Source organism: Pan paniscus, chromosome 8, assembly GCF_029289425.2.
Source record: "Pan paniscus chromosome 8, NHGRI_mPanPan1-v2.0_pri, whole genome shotgun sequence".
NCBI classification, from domain to species: Eukaryota; Metazoa; Chordata; class Mammalia; order Primates; family Hominidae; genus Pan; species Pan paniscus.
The window spans coordinates 92,177,719-92,196,906 of NC_073257.2; the positions used below are offsets into that span (position 1 = coordinate 92,177,719).

The window sequence follows — 19,188 nt, forward strand, 5'->3', positions numbered from 1 at the left end:
CAAAAAACCAGCTCCTGGATTCATTGATTTTTTGAAGGGTTTTTTTGTCTCTATCTCCTTCAGTTCTGCTCTGATCTTAGTTATTTCTTGCCTTCTGCTAGCTTTTGAATTTGTTTGCTCTTGCTTCTCTAGTTCTTTTAATTGTGATGTTAGGGTGTCAATTTTAGATCTTTCCTGCTTTCTCTTGTGGGCATTTAGTGCTATAAATTTCCCTCTACACACTGCTTTAAATGTGTCCCAGAGATTCTGCTACGTTGTGTCTTTGTTCTCATTGGTTTCAAAGAACATCTTTATTTCTGCCTTCATTTTGTTATTTACCCAGTAGTAATTCAGGAGCAGGTTGTTCAGTTTCCATGTAGTTGTGCAGTTTTGAGAGAGTTTATTAATCCTGAGTTCTAATTTGATTGCACTGTGGTCTGAGAGACAGTTTCTTGTGATTTCTGTTCTTTTACATTTGCTGAGGAGTGCTTTACTTCCAACTATGTGGTCAATTTTGGAATAAGTGTGATGTGGTGCTGAGAAGAATGTATATTCTGTTGATTTGGGGTGGAGAGTTCTGTGGATGTCTATTAGGTCTGCTTGGTGTAGAACTGAGTTCAAGTCCTGGATATCCTTGTTAACCTTCTGTCTCATTGATCTGTCTAATATTGACAGTGGGGTGTTAAAGTCTCCTATTATTATTATTGTGTGGGAGTCTAAGTCTCTTTGTAGGTATCTCAGGACTTGCTTTATGAATCTAGGTGCTCCTGTGTTGGGTACATGTATATTTAGGATAGTTAGCTCTTCTTGTTGAATTGATCCCTTCACCATTATGTAATGGCCCTCTTTGTCTCTTTTGATCTTTGTTGGTTTAAAGTCTGTTTTATCAGAGACTAGGATTGCAATCCCTGCTTTTTTTTTTCTTTTTTCTTTTGTTTGCTTTCCATTTGCTTGGTAGATCTTCCTCCATCCCTTTATTTTGAGTCTATGTGCATCTCTGCATGTGAGATGGGTCTCCTGAATACAGCACACTGATGGGTCTTGACTCTTTATCCAAATTGCCAGTCTGTGTCTTTTAACTGGAGCATTTAGCCATGATGTTAGCTGGTTATTTTGCCCATTAGTTGATGCAGTTTCTTCCTAGCATCGATGGTCTTTACAGTTTGGCATGTTTTGCAGTGGCTGGTACTGGTTGTTCCTTTCCATTTTTAGTGCTTCCTTTGGGAGCTCTTTTAGGGCAGGCCTCGTGGTGACAAAATCTCTCAGCATTTGCTTGTCTGTAAAGGACTTTATTTTTCCTACACTTATGAAGCTTAGTTTGGCTGGATATGAAATTCTGGGTTGAAAATTCTTTTCTTTAAGAATGCTGAATATTGGCCCCCACTCCCTTCTGGCTTGAAGGGTTTCTGCCGAGAGACCCTCTGTTAGTCTGATGGGCTTCCCTTTGTGGGTAACCTGACCTTTCTCTCTGGCTGCCCTTTACATTTTTTCCTTCATTTCAACCTTGGTGAATCTGAAAAACATGTGTCTTGGGGTTGCTTTTCTCAAGGAGTATCTTTGTGGTGTTCTCTGTATTTCCTGAATTTGAATGTTGGCCTGCCTTGCTACATTGGGGAAGTTCTCCTGGATAATATCCTGAAGAGTGTTTTCCAGCTTGGTTCCATTCTCCCCATCACTTTCATGTACACTAATCTGATGTAGATTTGGTCTTTTCACATAGTCCCATATTTCTTGGGGGCTTTGTTCATTTCTTTTTACTCTTTTTTCTCTAAACTTCTCATTTCATTAATTTGATCTTCAATCACTGATACCCTTTCTTCCACTTGATTGAATCCGCTACTGAAGCTTGTGCATGCATCACGTAGTTCTCATGCTGTGGTTTTCAGCTCCATCAGGTTATTTAAGGTCTTCTCTACACTGTTTATTCTACTTAGCCATTCGTCTAATCTTTTTTCAAGTTTTTAGCTGCCTTGTGATGGGTTTGAACATCTTCCTTTAGCTTGGAGAAGTTTGTTATTACCGACTTTCTGAAGCCTACTTCTGTCAGCTCATCAAAGTCATTCTCTGTCCTGCTTTGTTCTGTTGCTGGTGAGGAGCTGCAATCCTTTGGAGAAGAAGGGGCACTCTGGTTTTTAGAATTTTCAGCTTTTCTGCTCTGGTTTCTCCCCATCTTTGTGGTTTTATCTACCTTTGGCCTTTGATGATGGTGACCTACAGATGGGATTTTGGCGTGGATGTCCTTTCTATTGATGTTGATGCTATTCCTTTCTGTTTATTAGTTTTCTTTCTAACAGTCAGGTCCCTCAGCTGCAGGTCTGTTGGAGTTTGCTGGAGGTCCACTCCAGACCCTGTTTGCCTGGGTTTCACCAGGAGAGGTGAACAGCAAATATTGCAGAACAGCAAATATTGCTGCCTGATCCTTCCTCTGGAAGCTTCGTCTCAGAGGGCACCCAGCTGTATGAGGTGTCAGTTGGCCCCTACTGGGAGGTGTCTCCAAGTTAGGCTATGTGGGGGTCAGGGACCCACTTGAGGAGGCTGTCTGTCCATTTTCAGAGCTCAAACACCACATTGAGAGAACCACTGCTCCTTCAGAGCTGTCAGACAGGGATGTTTAAGTCTGCAGAGGTTTCTGCTGCCTTTTGTTCAGCTGTGTCATGCCCCCAGAGGCGGAGTCTACAGAGGTAGGCTGTTGAGCTGCAGTAGGCTCCACCCAGCTCGAGCTTCCTGGCTGCTTTGTTTACCTACTCAAGCCTCAGCAATGGTAGACACCCCTCCCCCAGCTACGCTTGCCGCCTCGCAGTTCTATCTGGGACTAGCAGTGGCAAGGCTCCGTGGGCATGGGACCCACTGAGCCATGTGTGGGATATAATCTCCTGGTGTGCCATTTGCTAAGACCATTGGAAAAGCACAGTGTTTAGGTGGCAGTTTCCCGATTTTCCCAGTACAATCTGTCACGGCTTCCCTTGGCTAGGAAAGGGAAATCCCGCAACCTCCTGCACTTCCTAGGTGAGGCAATGCCCCGCCCTGCTTTGGCTCACCGTCCATGGGCTGCACCCACTTTCTGACCAGTCCCAGTGAGATGAACCACTTACCTCAGTTGGAAATGCAGAAATCACCCATCTTCTGTCTCAATCACGCTGGGAGCTGCAGACCAGAGCTGTTCCTATTCAGCCATCTTGGAATCCCATCCAGAATATACTTTAATACTTTAATATTTTAACATATGAAAACCTCATAACCTGACAGCTTTATGTACAAGAATGTTCACGTCAGCATTATACATACTAAATCGAAACTGAAAAAATCACTGTCTGTCAACACCATAGTAAAGAACCAGTTGTCATATATTCATCTAGTAGAATATTGGTCAGCAATGAACACACTATTGCCATGTGCAACAACATAGATCAATCTCACACATACAATGGCGATCCAAAGTAGCCAGACCCCAAAATTCCCTAGTGTATAAGTATGTCCTTTATATAAATTTCAAGAACAGGGAACCTAATCAATGGCAACAGAGGTTAGAATAATGAGTTCCTATAGGTAAGAGAGAGGGCACAGAAACTGACCATACAAGAAGGTCTCTGTGGTGCTGGCAAAGTTTACTTTTTGACTGGTTGGTAGTTTTATAGGTTTTAATTTGTAACAACTCACTGAAATGTAAACTTATCTGTTATCTTTTTTGTTTATTATGGTGCACAAGTTTTTCCAAAAAGTTAAAAAGATAGTGAAGAATACATTACCAAAATTAAAAACAAGCAACCCCCAAGAAAAGAGTATAGTTATAATTAGGTCTATATGTGTTCATCTGAAAAGATGCCCGAGGGATGTAAGGGAAATCACTAATTGCAGAATTTGAATAGATGTCTGGATGTCTGAGGTATGTAACACTAGTTGTAGAAGAGTATCTGCAGTATGATCTTTTTGGTGCAAAGTAAGAGAGAGAGAGAATTTCTGAGTCTATTTCTTTGGAGACATTTGCTGCCACCTGAGAATTTCAATTCCTCCAAGGTGGCAGAATGAGGAAAGCTGGCTGCCTCTCCTCAAAGCCTAAAGCATAATGTTTTCCAGGAGTTTGGATAGATTCAATCCAAAAACGTTTTCACTGAAGCTCATTGTAAATAAACTGTCAAAAGTCAAACATAGTCAAAGCAGTAAGAAACATGTGTTAAGTCACAATAAGGGAATCCCTATTAGACTAACAGCAGGTTTCTTAGAATAAACCCTAGAAGTCAGGAGAGAATAAGATAATTTTCAAAGTGTTGGGAAAAAAAACTGTCAGAAAAGAATACTACACCCAGCAAAGCTATTATTCAGAGATGAAAGAGAAATAAAGACTTTCCCAGGCAAACAAAACTAGAGAAAATTCATCACTACTAGACTAGCCTTATAAAAAAATCCTTAAGGGACTCCTATACCTGGAAGTGAAGGAAAAATAACTACCTTCGTGAAAACATGTGAAAGTATAAAACTCATTGGTAGAGAAAACATACAAATGAGAAAGAGAAAGCAATCAAAATTTATCACTACAGAAAACCAACAAACTACGAAGATAAACAATAAGAGAGGAAGTAACAAAGAAGAGACAAAATAATCAGAAAACAACTGTTTAAATCACAAGAGTAATCCTCACTTATCAACAATAACCTTGAATGTAAACAGACTAAATTACTCAATTAAAAAATATAGACTGGCTAAATGGATTTTAAAAAGGGACCAAACTATATGCTTCTTATAAGAAACTTACATGACTTGTAAAAACATGCATAGACTGAATGTAAATGAATGAAAAAAATTCATGCAAATAGAAATAAAAAGTGAGCAGAAGTCACTATACTTATTTCAGATAAAATGTACTTTAAATCAAAAGCTGTGAGAAAAGTCAAGGAAGGTCACATATAATGACAAAGGGATTGATTTAGTAAAAGGATATGACAATTGTAAAGATACATTCACCCAACACCAGAAAACCAAGCTATAGAAATCAAATATTATTAGAGCTAAAGGGAGAGGCAGACTCCAATACAATAATTGTTGGGGACTTCAACAATTCACTCTCAGTATTGATAGATCGCTTAGACACAAAATCAACAAAGAAACACTGGATTTAATCTGTGCTCCAGAACAAATGGACCTAACAGACACTTGAAGAACATTTCATCTGACAGTTATAGAATACTCATTCTTTTCATCAGCACATAGAACATTCTCCAGGATAGACCATATATTAGGCCACAAGGCAAGTCTCAATGAATTTTAAAACATCACAATCATTTCAATTACCTTTTATGACCACAATGTAATAAAACAAGAAAGCAATAACAAGAGGAACTTTGGAAACTGAACAAATACATAGAAATTAAACAATATGCTTCTGAAAGACCAATGGGTGAATAAACAAATTAAGACGGAAATTAAAAATTTCCTTGAAAGAAACAAAAATACAAACACAACATATCAAAACCTATGAGATATACCAAAATCAGTACTAAGAGGGAAATTTATAGCATTGCATGCCTACATCAAAAAAGTAGATGATTTCAAAAAAAAAAAACAATAATGCACCTTAAAGAACTAGAAAAGCAAGAAAAAGAGCCGAACTCAAAATTAGTAGAAAGAAACTTGAAAAATCAGAGCAGAAATAAACAACAAACAGACTAGAGATCAATAAAATGAAAAGTTGGGGAGGTTTTTGTTTGTTTGTTTGTTTTTGTATTTTTCTGGGGAGAGCATCTTACTCTGTCACCCAGGATGGAGTGCAGTGCCTCTGTCATGGCTCACTGCAGGCTCCAGCTCATGAGCGCCAGAGACCCTCATTCTTCTGAGCACCTGGGAATACAGGCATGTGCCACCACACCCAGCTAAGATTTTTTTTCTTCTTTTTTAAAAGATGTATTTTTTTTATTGCCCAGGATGGTCTCAAACTCCTGGCCTCAAGTGATCCTCCTGCCTTGGCCTCAGTGCTGGGATTACAGGCATGAGCCACTATACTGAGCTGAAACGTTGGTATTTTGAACAGATAAACAAAATTGACAAACCATTAGGTAGACTAACTAAAAAAAAAGAGAGAAGACTGAGATAAGTAAAAATGAGAAACAAAAAAGGAGACTTACAATTGATACCACAGAAATACAAACGATCATTAAACATTATTATAAACAACTTATGTCAACAAATGAGAAAATCTAGGGAAAATGGATGAATTCCTGGACACATACAACCTACCAAGACTGAACCAGGAAGAAATAGAAAACCCGAACATACCAATTACTAGTAACAATATTGAATCAATAATAAAACGTCTACCATCAAAGAAAAGTCCATGACTAGATGCCTTCACTGCTGAATTCTGCCAAAGTTTTAAAGAACAAAAAACACCAATTCTTTTCAAGCTATTCCAAAAAATTGAAGAGGAGGAAATTCTTCCAATCTCATTTTATGGGGCCAGCATTATCCTGATATCCTGACAGCAAAACCAGACATAAACACAACAACAACAAGAACAGTACAAGCTAATATCTCTGATGAACAGAAATACAAAAATCCTCAACAAAATACTAGCAAACAGAATCCAGCAGCACATCCAAAATACAATCATCATCAAGTGGGATTCATCTCAGGGATGCAAGGATGGTTCAACATATATAAATCAATAAGTGTGATACATTACATCAACGGAATGAAGAAGAAAACATATGATCATCTCAATAGATGCAGAAAAAATATTTGACAAAATTTAACATCCCTTCATCATAAAAACCCTCAACAAATTAGGTGTATAAACCAAGTACCTCAACACAATAAAGGCCATATACAAAAAAATCGACAGCTACCATCATACTGAATGGAGAAAATTTGAAAGTTTTCTGCTAATAATTTGAGCAAGACAAGGTTGCCCACTTTCACCACTCTTTTTTTTTTTTTTTTTTTTTTTTTTGAGACAGAGTCTCGCTCTGTTACCCAGGCTGGAGTGCAGTGGTGCAGTGGCGTGATCTTGGCTCACTGCAACCTCCGCCTCCCATGTTCAAGTGATTCTCCTGCCTCAGCCTCCCAAGTACTGGGATTACAGGCACCCACCACCATGCCTGGCTAATTTTTTTGTATTTTTAGTAGAGACGGGGTTTTACCATGTTGGCCAAGCTGGTCTCCAACTCCTGACCTCAGGTGATCTTCCCACCTTGGCCTCCCAAAGTCCTGGGATTACAGGCGTGAGCCACTGCGCCCAGCCCACTACTCTTATTCAAGATAGTTAAGGAAGTCCTAGCCAGAGTAATTAATCATGGGGAAAAAATAAAGGGTATCCAAATAGGAAAGGAAGAAATCAAATTGTCCCTATTTGCAGACAACATGATCTTAAAAAGACAAAACCCTAAAGACTTCACAAAAACACTCTTAGAACTGATAAATGAATCCAGTAAATTTGCAGGATACAAAATCAACATACAAAAATCAACAGCATTTGTATACATCAAGAAGAACTACATGAGAAAGAAATCAAGAAGTCAATCCCGTTTACAATGGCTACAAAGTATAAAATACCTAGGAATAAATGTAACCAGGGAGTGAAAGATCTCTACTATGAAAGCTATAAAACACTGAAGTAAAAACTGAAGAGGATACAAAAAAGTGAAAAGACATCTCATGTTCATGGATTGGAAGAATCAGTATTGTTAAAATAACCATACTACCCAAAGTGATCTACAGATTTAATGCCATGCCTATTAAAATACTAATGACATTCTTCACAAAATGAGAATGAACAATCATAAAATTTGTATGGAACCATAAAAAGACACCAAATAGTCAAGGCAACCCTAAGCAAAAAGTGAAAAGCTGGAGGCATCACACTACCTGACTTCAACATGTACTACAAATCTATGATAATCAAAACAGCATGGTGCTGTTATAAACACATAGAGCAATGGAACACAATAGAGAACACAGAAATAAATTTGCATATTTATAGTCAACTGATTTTTGACAAAGGAATCAAGAACATACATTGGGGGAAAGAACAGTCTGTTCAATAAATGATGCTGGGGAAACTGGATATTCATATGCAGAAGAATGCAACTGGACTCCTATCTCTCACACATACAAAAAATCAACACAAAATGGACTAAAGACTTAAATGTAAGTCCCGAAACTATGAAACTACTAGAAATAAACAAGGAGAAGTGCCTCAGGACACTGGTTTGGGTGAAGATTTTATGAAAGACCTCAAAAGCACAGGCAACAAAAGCGAAAATAAACAAATGGGATTATATCAAACTAAAAAGCATCTGCAGAGAAAACAATCAGCAGTGTGAAGAGAAAACCTGCAGAATTGGAGAAAATATTTGCAAATATTAATCCAATAAGGAATTAATATCCTGTATACACAAGGAACTCAAACAAGTCCACAGCAAAAAAATCCAAATAATACAATTTTAAAATGGGCAAATGATCTGAACAGACACGTCTTGAAAGAAGACATATAAATTGCCAACAAGTATATTAAAAATGCTTGGCCAGGCCCGGTGGCTCTTGCCTGTAATCCCAGTAATTTGGGAGGCTGAAGTGGGAAGTTGGCTTGAGCCCAGGAGTTTGAGACCAGCCTGGGAAACATAGTGAGATTTCATGCTTACAAAAATAAAAAATTATCCGGGCATGGTGGTCTATGCCTATGGTGTCAGCTACTCAGGAGGCTGAGTTGGGAGGATTGCTTGAGTCCAGGAGGTGAAGGCTGCAGTGAGCTGAGATTGTGTCACTGCGCTCTGTCCTGGGTGACAGAGCAAGACCCTGTCTAAAATAAAATAATAGATATAATATAAAAATAAGAATTCTCAATACTACTACTCCTAAGGAAAATGTCAATCAAACCACAATGAGATATCTCACCCCAGGTAGACTGGCTCTTATTAATAAGACAATAACTAATAAATACTGGCAAGGATGCAGAGAAAAGTGAACTCTTATACACTGTTGGTGGAAATGTAAAGCAGTACAGTTATTATGGAAAACAGAGGGGAGATTCCTCCAAAAAACAAAAAATAGAACGACCATATGATCTAACAATTCCACTACTCAGTATTCAAAGGAATATATTCAAAGGAAAGGAACTCAGTATGTTGAAGAAGTATCTGCACTCCCATGTTTATTGTAGTACTATTCACAATAGCCAAATGTGGAATCAAATTAAGTGTCTACCAATGGATGGATGGATAAAGAAAATGCGATAACTATACACAATGAAATACTGTCCGGCCCTAGGAAAGAATGAAATCCTGTCATTCGTGGCAACATGGATGAGCCATTATGTTAAGTGAAATAAAGCCAGGAAGAGAAAGTTAAACACAGCATCTTCTCACACATATGTGGAAGCTAAAAATAAAGTTAATCTCACAGACGTAAACAGTAGAACAGAGCATACTAGAGGCTGGGAAAACCAGGAGAATGAAGGATGGGGAGAGCTTGGTCAATGGATAAAAGATCATAGCTAGACAAGAGCAATGAGTTCTAGCCTTCTAGAGCACTGGAGGGTGACCATAGTGAACAATAACTCATTATATACATTCAAAGAGGTAAAAGAGAAGACTGTGAATGTTCTTATCACTAAATATTGATACACTTTTGGGGTGATGGGTATACAACTTACCCTGATTTGATCATTGATTATTGCATACATGTATCAAAATAGCTCACTATATCCCATGTATATATAAAATTATGTGTCCATTAAAAATAAGAAATTTTTTAAAATTAAGAAGAGTAAAGAATAAGTCACCCAAATTAAAAACAAGCAAACCCCAAGAAAAGACTATAGTTACAATTATATCCCTGTGTGTCAATCTGAATATATGGCTGGGGTATGTAAGAGAAAACACTTATTGTAGAAGAGTATCTGCAGTATGGTCTTATTGATGCAAAGTCAGTGTGTGTGTGTGTGTGTGTGTGTGTGTGTGTGTGTGTATGCGCACGTGTGTTTTCCTGAGCCTATTTCATTGGAGATAGTTGCTGCCATCTGCCAGTTTCAATTCCTCCAAGGCGCAGAATGGGAAAAACTGTCTCCCTCACCTCAAAGCCTTAATAAAACATGACGTGTTTCTCTGGGGTTTGGAAGACTCAAAATGCACAGGGTAGTGAGGTGAGAGGGCTGTGTTGATGAAAATTAAAATTGTCATTTCTAGGTCATAGAAAGATTTATTGTGTTATGCTTTTTAAGAATGCAGTGACATTTATTAGATGTGCCAATGTAATATAGATATGTGTGTAAATATACAGCACACAATATATGTGTGTACATATATTTATAATACATACACACATAATTGCTTAGTATGCTGGCTGCATCAAGGAAAAGAAGCGTCAACTTCCATTCCCTTAATGTGGCTGAGCTGCCCCTTAGATTCTGACAGTAGAAGTGATCTTGAAATATATCCATAATTAGTAAATCTATTTATGCATCTCTTTGTCTCCAGGTACAGGTAGATTAAGCACATCCCTCTGACTCTGGGAAGGTTCCAGCAGAGGACTGAGCTGGAAAGAGGATTTCTGGGTAATTTTGGCAATCCATGTAACCCCTGTCAGCCTCAGTTGACTGAAGTATGGAATGGGGATTTACTTACTCTCTGTACGCCTCATAGAGTGCTGCGATGATCCAAAACGACGGGAAAGCTCTAGCAGCCACAGACAGCCTCTTCCCACTGCTAGCACCCAGTGCAGCTGGAGAAAGGGGAAGGAAAGAGTCCCTTGAGCACTGAGAGAGAGGTCTCGAATCTGCAGAGACCCCCGTGGGCTGTCCTTAGGGCGGTGCATGGCTCCCACTCTGTGCCCCTTCAGTCTTAAAAAGCGTCGTCTTCCTGGTTTCAGTCACACTGGGTGAGGAGGGGGTCCTGCCACAGGGAGTGGGACTCGGAGTGCAGTGAGACTGTGGACTCTGAGGTGGCTTCGCGTGGGCACCCAGGGCCTGGCAGTGTGAAGAGGATGTCCCCGCAGAGGGAGGTGGCCCAGCATGGGGGTTGAAGCCCCTAGGAGAGTGAGAAGGGCACTGAAGGAGAGCGGACCGGCCAGGGCAATGGGGCCTGAGCAGGGGGAGGAGGCTGTGGACGCGGCAGAGTGGCCTGGCTTGGACACTCGGAACTCAGCAGGGACTGCAGCAATTCTTAGTGCTAAGAATGACAGGCTTGTGTTTCTTAACTACATTCTTTAGATTTGCTGGTGCCATGTGCTGGTAAACTGTACCTGTCTCAACATCAAACTCGGATAGTGTCCCTTGCAGCACGCAGGCGAGTGCATGGCTCCCCCTGGCGGTCGGTGGCAAGCCTCACTCACGAGTCCACATTGCTACAAATCAATCAATGGGCAACAAAGAGCGTGATGAGGGATGGGATCTTTACAATAGTCCCAAAGTGCGTCCCCACAACATAGTCACTGATTAAAACCAGAAAAAGAATAAATTTGCTGTGGCAAATTGTGACACCCACCACCTTAATTAAATGATCAACACGAACATCATCAGTCTTGGGGCAAACTAAAGTCACATGCCGCCGGGTAGAATGGGAGAAGAGCGCAGCCGGGTGTCGATGGTATTTCTGCCGAAGTTACAGAACCTGAATCTAACTGTAAGGCAATACAAACAAACAAACAAACAAACAAACAAAGTGAGGGGTATTTTACACAGTAACTCCCCTGTGATCTTCACACTGTGTTCAGGTCATGAAGGTGAGGGGAAGACAGAGGGACTTTGTGGGTTTCAGGACCCTGGAGAAGCGTGACAACCGAATAAGGCACATGGCTCAGAAACGGATCCTTTGCTATAAAGGACACTTTTGGGGCATTGTGTACATTTTGCATAGGGCCTGAAGGCTCTTTGGAGTTATTGTATCCGTGTTTATTTCTTGATTACGGTTATAATGCAAAAATGCCTTTGCGTGAAAAACACATTAAAGTATTGGGGTGTTGGGGTTTCATGTTGACAACCTACTCTCATAGGTTCAGGGGAAAAAAAAGTCGTACGATACTGGCAATTTTTCTGTAATTTTGATGTTGTTTCAGAATGATAAAATGAAAAATGAAACTGACCAAGGCCACCTGGTTAATAAGTGACAGCTCTGGGTCAAAACTCAGGTGTGCCTTTCCCCTAAAGCCATGCCCTGCCCTGCCAACCACAAGGCCCTGCACATCCAAGTTGGCCTCTGTTCCTGCTCATCACCTGCAAAACAGCCCTGCCTCCCCACAGCCAAGTTGCTGGAGCTTCGCCCCACCTGCCCCCAACCTGCACTGGCCTGACTCCCCCATTCCACACCTGGCCCAGCACCCACCACTTGGTGTGGCAGACAGCACTGGGGCAGCTGAAAGACTCCATGCTACAAATTGGCACTGCCCAGCTTCCTGCTTCTGGGAGTGGGGTCCGTTGTCTGAGCTTCCGCTCCCTGGAAGAGCTCCAAACTCCTCAATGGTTTGGGATTTTTCAAACCAATTCCAAATAAGCCAGGGGAGATTTTCCTGTCTTGGTTCCCATCATTACCACCTCCACAGTTGGAGATTCCCTCCTAATCCAGATGCTCAAACCAGGACCCTAACAACTAGGGCTTCATATATCACGGGGACACTTAGCATAATCACCATTGCAGGTTGCCAGACATCACCCAAAGTGATGTTCTACCAAAGACAGAAACTGCAGCTCTCCCATGACCTTCCAGGTGCTGCCCTGACTCCTCCAGCTGAACCTGCTAGGGCAGAGGGAAGTGGAACGTGCAGCATATTTGCCTGCCACTCTGCCCATGTGCCCACCAACTCGGCTGCAGGCTCCAGAGACACTGGCTGGGGGTCCTGGGGCTCAGAGCTGAGCAAGGTTATAGGGCAGACAGGTTGGCCTGGATCAACCTGACCAACCTCAGCTGAAGCAGTGACTTCTTCATTGTCTGAAACTAAACCAGGAACCCAGTGGAGCTCCCTGAGTGCAGAGTGGGTGACCTTAGCCAGTGAGGCATTTCTCTTCTTACAGACCTGGTATTTTGCTTTACCAGGTTCTGTGCTCCCCTCAAGGGTCCTAAGTATTCCTCCAGCCTGAGTGTTCTGCAGGGAAATGTGCTGTGTAAACACTATGCCTATTTCCTGCTTGGAGAACAGGTTTTGTGGTAGAGCTCTCAGGGGTGGGGAAGAAGCCTGGCAGCCCACACGCTATAAATGCTGTTGTCCACCTTTATGCTCTAACTTGGAGGCAGAGACCCAAGCAGCTGGAGGCTCTGTGTGTGGGTGAGTTTAGCCCCAACCCCTGGGTGTTCTCCAGCTTGAGGATCGCAGGCAGAGAGGACCAGCCCAGCAGCCACAGGCCTGACCAAGGCCCAGGCTGGGAAGGAGGGCAACTCCCCATTTTCCACTGGGAGGTGTTTCACAGCATGGTCAACATGGATGACCTGCAAAGACCCTCATGCTTTGATATCTTCCTTGGCCAGATCCATCCCTACCAGGGACTCAGCAGGGCCTAAGCAGGGGGAGTGGGAGAACAGACCCCAAGAGGAAGGAAGACCTCATCACTGACTGTGAGAGGGTCATCACCCCCCGATGATCACCTTGAAGGGTCCAGGCTGTGGGCCCCATTCATCTCTTTTCATTCTCAGGTCGCTGATTTGTTGGAGCCTGAAAAGAAGGTAACTGGGCATATGAGGGACAGATGGAGTGAGTCAGTGAGTGAGTGACCTCATCCTTCCTCCTAACAGCCTGGGAGGGACAGGGCAGGTTTTCTGCAGAGGATGGAAGATTCAGCTGAAGTCAGAGAGGTGAAGCCAGTTTCCCAGGGTAACATAGTGAGGCACTGACAGAAAGGAGACTGCACTGGAGCCCAGGTCCCTGGGCTCCCCAGAGCTCCTTACTCTTCCTCCTCCTCAGCAGCCTGGAGACCTCACAACCTCCAGCCGGAGGCCTGAAGCATGAGGCCATGCCAGGTGCCAGATGATGCTTGGAATTTTCCCGGGTGCTTCGGGTCTTCCCAGCACTCTGGTCTCGCCTGCCCTGCCTCTCGGGCTCTGCCCAGCTTCCTGAGTCCTGACAGAGCACAGTGGGGGAGATGTTGGCAGAGGTGGCAGATGGGCTCATGGCCATCCCTCCTGCAGGAGCAGCAACTGGACCCAGAGCCATGTGGCTGTGCCCTCTGGCCCTCACCCTCATCTTGATGGCAGCCTCTGGTGCTGCGTGCGAAGTGAAGGACGTTTGTGTTGGAAGCCCTGGAGTGAAGGACGTTTGTGTTGGAAGCCCTGGTATCCCCGGCACTCCTGGATCCCACGGCCTGCCAGGCAGGGATGGGAGAGATGGTCTCAAAGGAGACCCTGGCCCTCCAGGTACTGTGCTGCAGACCCCACCCTCAGCTGAGGGACACAGACCCCTTTTCAGGAGGCCCATCTGTCCAGGCCCCTAGGCTGTGGGCCATAGTGAGCTGGGGGCTATAGTAAGCTGGGTGGGACTTCAGTCTGCAGGGCTGGTGGGTTCCTGGGGCCCTTATGATGGCGCATCCTGGAGAGTCTGTCCTCATAGTGCCCACGGAGTGATAGCTGAGCCAGCCCCGGTGATAATGGGCATCGAGTCTCACTAGCTCCAACCAGTTGTGGGTGACAGATCCTACACATCCATGTTCTCTTTTCTCTGCAGGCCCCATGGGTCCGCCTGGAGAAATGCCATGTCCTCCTGGGAATAATGGGCTGCCTGGAGCCCCTGGTATCCCTGGAGAGCATGGAGAGAAGGGGGAGCCTGGTGAGAGAGGCCCTCCAGGTGAGCAGGGTGGGGCAGGTAGGCAGTGGGAACATAGGCACAGCGACCCTGAAGTCAGTTACACGGGGATGATGGGGATCAGACAAACCCTACAGGTTCCCCAAGGGCATTTGGCTCAACCTAAGTAAGAGAGGATAAGCTTGAGGGAGAAAGCTGAGGTGTCTGGGGAGTGTGGTCACAATTCAGGGAAGGGCAGGTGTGGGAAGTCCTCCGTGCCTCATGACTGCTGATGGGGACACACTGAGTCAGGTGTGGGACAAGGGACAGCACTGGGAGGCAGGGGAGGCACATCCTGGGATGGAGGCCCTGGGGGCAGTCTGAAGGGTGAATGCAGATGAGGCATCCAGGCAGATGGTGTGATCAGGAGCCCCACAGACAGAGGGGAACTTTGAAGCTCGGAGCGGTAAGCAAGTCCATCAGGGCAGTGCAGAGAGCATCATGCTTGCCCTTGGTGGAGGGTGCGGGAGAGGGACTTGCCCCACAGAGGCGGGCAGACAGAGCCCCTCGAGGGACAGAGCAGAAAATAGGACAAGGGGTGGGGGTCTCAGCAGGGGCAAGGCTTCACTAAAGAATAGGGGACCACGGGGTGTGGAGACACACTGGAATCTCGTGGACCCTCTGAGCCTGGGGCCTAGGCAGTGCCTAACAGCAATGAAAGGGCAGAGTTCCAGGATTGCAGATGGCAAAACGCCTGTGTGGCAGCAAGTGGGAGTCTTCACTGGCCTGCCCCTCCTTCTGTGTGGGGCACTCTCCACAGGGCTTCCAACTCATCTAGATGAGGAGCTCCAAGCCACACTCCACGACTTCAGACATCAAATCCTGCAGACAAGGGGAGGTAAGGGGACCCCCTGGGCCTCACAGGGTAGGAGTTTCCCACAAATTCCCCTCATTCTCAGCACCAGCTTCTAGAACATAGAGATTACAAATAGGCATGCACAAGCAGGTCTTGGGGAAAGGAATGATGCTTGCTTTTCTGATGTCTTTGAATGGCCCAGAGGAGACAGAAGCAGACACAATTCACTCCCCATTTCATAGGAAAGCAAGTTCTCCACCTGCCTTGCTTTCCACTGAATTCCAGGAAATTGCACCATTTCTGGCAATAAGTAATTGTTACTTAGGTGAATGAATAAATGGAGGAGAGTCTAAAAGTGAATTTAGAAAACTGTGATTGGAAGAGGAAGAGAAGACATAGAGAGAGGCAGAGATGGAGAGACTGGGGAGAATCTGGTAGCAGAGACCCCAGGTGAGGGAGGTGGCTTAGAGACAAAGTGGTCAGTGGCCTGACCCGGACTCCTCTGCTCTCAGCCCTCAGTCTGCAGGGCTCCATAATGACAGTAGGAGAGAAGGTCTTCTCCAGCAATGGGCAGTCCGTCACTTTTGATGCCATTCAGGAGGCATGTGCCAGAGCAGGCGGCCGCATTGCTGTCCCAAGGAATCCAGAGGAAAATGAGGCCATTGCAAGCTTCGTGAAGAAGTACAACACATATGCCTATGTAGGCCTGACTGAGGGTCCCAGCCCTGGAGACTTCCGCTACTCAGACGGGACCCCTGTAAACTACACCAACTGGTACCGAGGGGAGCCCGCAGGTCGGGGAAAAGAGCAGTGTGTGGAGATGTACACAGACGGGCAGTGGAATGACAGGAACTGCCTGTACTCCCGACTGACCATCTGTGAGTTCTGAGAGGCATTTAGGCCATGGGACAGGGAGGACACTCTCTTGCCTTCAGCCTCCATCCTGAGGCTCCACTTGGTCTGTGAGATGCTAGAACTCCCTTTCAACAGAATTCACTTGTGGCTATTAGAGCTGGAGGCACCCTTAGCCACTTCATTCCTCTGATGGGCCCTGACTCTTCCTCATAATCACTGACCAGCCTTGACACTCCCCTTGCAAACCATCCCAGCACTGCACCCCAGGCAGCCACTCCTAGCCTTGGCCTTTGGCATGAGATGGAGGCCTCCTTATTCCCCATCTGGTCCAGTTCCTTCACTTACAGATGGCAGCAGTGAGGCCTTGGGGTAGAAGGATCCTCCAAAGTCACACAGAGTGCCTGCCTCCTGGTCCCCTCAGCTCTGCCTCTGCAGCTCACTGCCTGCCCAGTGCCATCAGGATGAGCAGTCCCGGCCAAGCATAATGACAGAGAGAGGCAGACTTCAGGGAAGCCCTGACTGTGTGGAGCTAAGGACACAGTATAGATTCTCTGGCACTCTGAGGTCTCTGTGGCAGGCCTGGTCAGGCTCTCCAGGTGTTCAGAGGGCCCAGTGGTGCCCCAGCATGGTGGTGCCCAAGTCAACCCTGTGACTGACATGTACGATTCACTCCTTTGAGTCTTTGGATGCCAACTCAGCCCCCTGACCTGGAGGCAGCCGGCCAAGGCCTCTAGGGAAGAGCCCCCCACTGCAGACATGACCCGAGTAACTTTCTGCTGATGAACAAATCTGCACCCCACTTCAGACCTCGGTGGGCATTCACACCACCCCCCATGCCACCGGCTCCACTTTCCCCTTTTATTAATACATTCACCCAGATAATCATTAAAATTAACATGTGCCAGGTCTTAGGATGTGTCTTGGGGTGGGCACAGTACCCGGTGACTCTTGGGGATATTTATTTATTTTCCCTGAGCCTATATCTTCATCTGTGAAATGGGGATAAAAATACTTGTTGCTGTCACAATTATTACCATCTCTCCAGCTAGCAAAATTACTACCAGAGCCGTTACTACACACAAAGGCTATTGACCGAGCACATACCATGTGCCACACACCTTGACAAGATCTTTTAATACAGTTTATTATGTACTATTCAATCTTTACACAATGTCACGGGACCAGTATTGTTTACCCAATTTTTTATAAGGACACTGAAGCTTAGAGGAGTGAAATGTTTTGAGTATTATTTCAGAGAGCAAATGGCAAAGGCTGGATCCAAACCCATCTTCCTGGACCTGAAGTTCATGCTCCCAGCCACCCCACCCCTGAGCTGAATAAAGATGATTTAAGCATAATAAATCGTTAGTGTGTTCACATGAGTTTCCATAGCTTTGGTTCCAAGAAACATCACATTTCTGTTTTTGTAAATGAAATGAACTCTGGCTCTGAGCCCCTACTTTCCTCAAGATTGGAAAATTCAATCTCAGGATGTGCTTTCTTTGTTTGATGGGAGGGGCAACCTGCTCTCCTCGCTATGATGCTGCTGGAGGTTGGGGAGCTACAGACACCATTTGGAAGAACACATGGGCATCTTGAATCCATGTGGTGCATTTGTGGGTGGAGATATAATGCCTTCCGTCCTCTGCGCAGCCACCTGAATGATTTCTGCAGCCCAGCAGTGATGTTGGCACTCAGGGCTCAGTTCCAGGCCTCAGTGAGCCACCCTAGTCTCATGTCAGCTTGAAATGGGACCACTGCCCCATACCCCAGGGCTGTGCAGGATTGATACAATGTCCCCAATTGCTTGAGGAGGCAGCCACGTATGTGTCCCACCTCCAAAAAGGCTCCCACTCCTCCCACCCTCACACCTGTGAACACTCTCTCTCGTGGATTTACTGCTTTTCTTGGGCAGAGACAAGCTCTGGATCAAGACCCACAAAATCAGATGAGAATGAGGGGAATAATTTCTGATTCTTTTCTGAATGATAATTTTTAATCTGGTCACCATTCCACATGTGCTTGGGACCCAGCACACACATTATTGAGCCTTCCCCTAAATTAAGAGAAAAACAAGGAGAAGCATGTACAAATGTTCCTCGACTTATGATATGGTTAGGTCCTGATAAACACATTGCAAAATGATATCTTTAATGGAAAATGCATTTAATACATCTAACCTACCAAACATCATAGCTGAGCCTAGACTACTTTAACCATGCCTGGAACCCTATGTTAGCCTGCAGTTAGGCAAAATTATCTAACACAAGGTCTATTTTATAATAGGGTGCTGACTATCTCATGGAATTTATTGGCTACTGTACTGGAAGTGAATGAATGGTTGTATGTGTACCTGAAGTGTGGCTTCTTCTGAATTCATATCGCTTTTGGACCAATGTAAAGTCTATAAATTGTAAGTCAAGCCCCCATAAATCCAGGACCGTGTGTATTCCGAACTTCATAAGTAAATAAGACTCTGAACATTTATGTCTTCTCATTTCTTGTGAGGATTATTTTTACTTTCTTTATGCATTTATTTGCTATTGTTACTATTTTATCATATTTTAAATTAACTATTGCTGGTTTATGAGAAAAACTCTTGATTTATTTTTTATTCATCTTATACCCAACCATCTTTTTGGATTTTCGTTTTTTTCCTAATATTAATACTTCTAAGATAATTGATTCTTTTATTTTTTTATTTCTATTTTTGAGACAGAGTCTCTCTTTGTTGCCTGGGCTGGAGTGCAGTGGCACAATCTTGGCTCACTGGAACCTCTGCCTCCAAGGTTCAAGTGATTTTCTTGCCT

At 44.2% G+C, this 19,188-nt stretch overlaps 1 protein-coding gene across 5 annotated transcripts; it reads left to right on the forward strand.

Annotated features, from left to right (window-relative positions):
* Nucleotides 1-13,628: 13,628 nt before the first annotated feature.
* On the forward strand, nucleotides 13,629-17,793 carry LOC100986067 (pulmonary surfactant-associated protein A2). 5 transcript variants are annotated; one of them, XM_055093061.2, is made up of 5 exons: nucleotides 13,629-13,656; nucleotides 14,076-14,303; nucleotides 14,611-14,730; nucleotides 15,488-15,565; nucleotides 16,036-17,793. In XM_055093061.2, the coding sequence occupies exons 1-5, from the start codon at nucleotides 13,629-13,631 to the stop codon at nucleotides 16,410-16,412; spliced, it is 831 nt and encodes a 276-aa protein (XP_054949036.1). In that variant the 3' UTR covers nucleotides 16,413-17,793. The 5 variants fall into 5 exon arrangements, with proteins under 5 accessions (XP_054949036.1, XP_034787646.1, XP_054949037.1 ...); XM_003828230.6 differs by lacking the exon at nucleotides 13,629-13,656 and adding an exon at nucleotides 13,896-13,914; XM_055093063.2 differs by lacking the exon at nucleotides 13,629-13,656 and adding an exon at nucleotides 13,896-13,914 and having other exon boundaries at nucleotides 14,076-14,186; nucleotides 14,671-14,730; nucleotides 16,036-17,645.
* The last annotated feature ends 1,395 nt before the right edge of the window (nucleotides 17,794-19,188 follow it).

What these genes read in the sequence shown, in the direction of transcription:
- LOC100986067 (XM_034931755.3), top strand. Translation starts at nt 14,033, where the DNA reads ATGTTGGCAGAGGTGGCAGATGGGCTCATGGCCATCCCTCCTGCAGGA. An exon ending in AGGAGACCCTGGCCCTCCAG is followed by an intron (nt 14,304 to 14,610) that starts GTACTGTGCTGC and finishes TTTTCTCTGCAG; the next exon opens with GCCCCATGGGTCCGCCTGGA. An exon ending in AATCCTGCAGACAAGGGGAG is followed by an intron (nt 15,566 to 16,035) that starts GTAAGGGGACCC and finishes CTCTGCTCTCAG; the next exon opens with CCCTCAGTCTGCAGGGCTCC.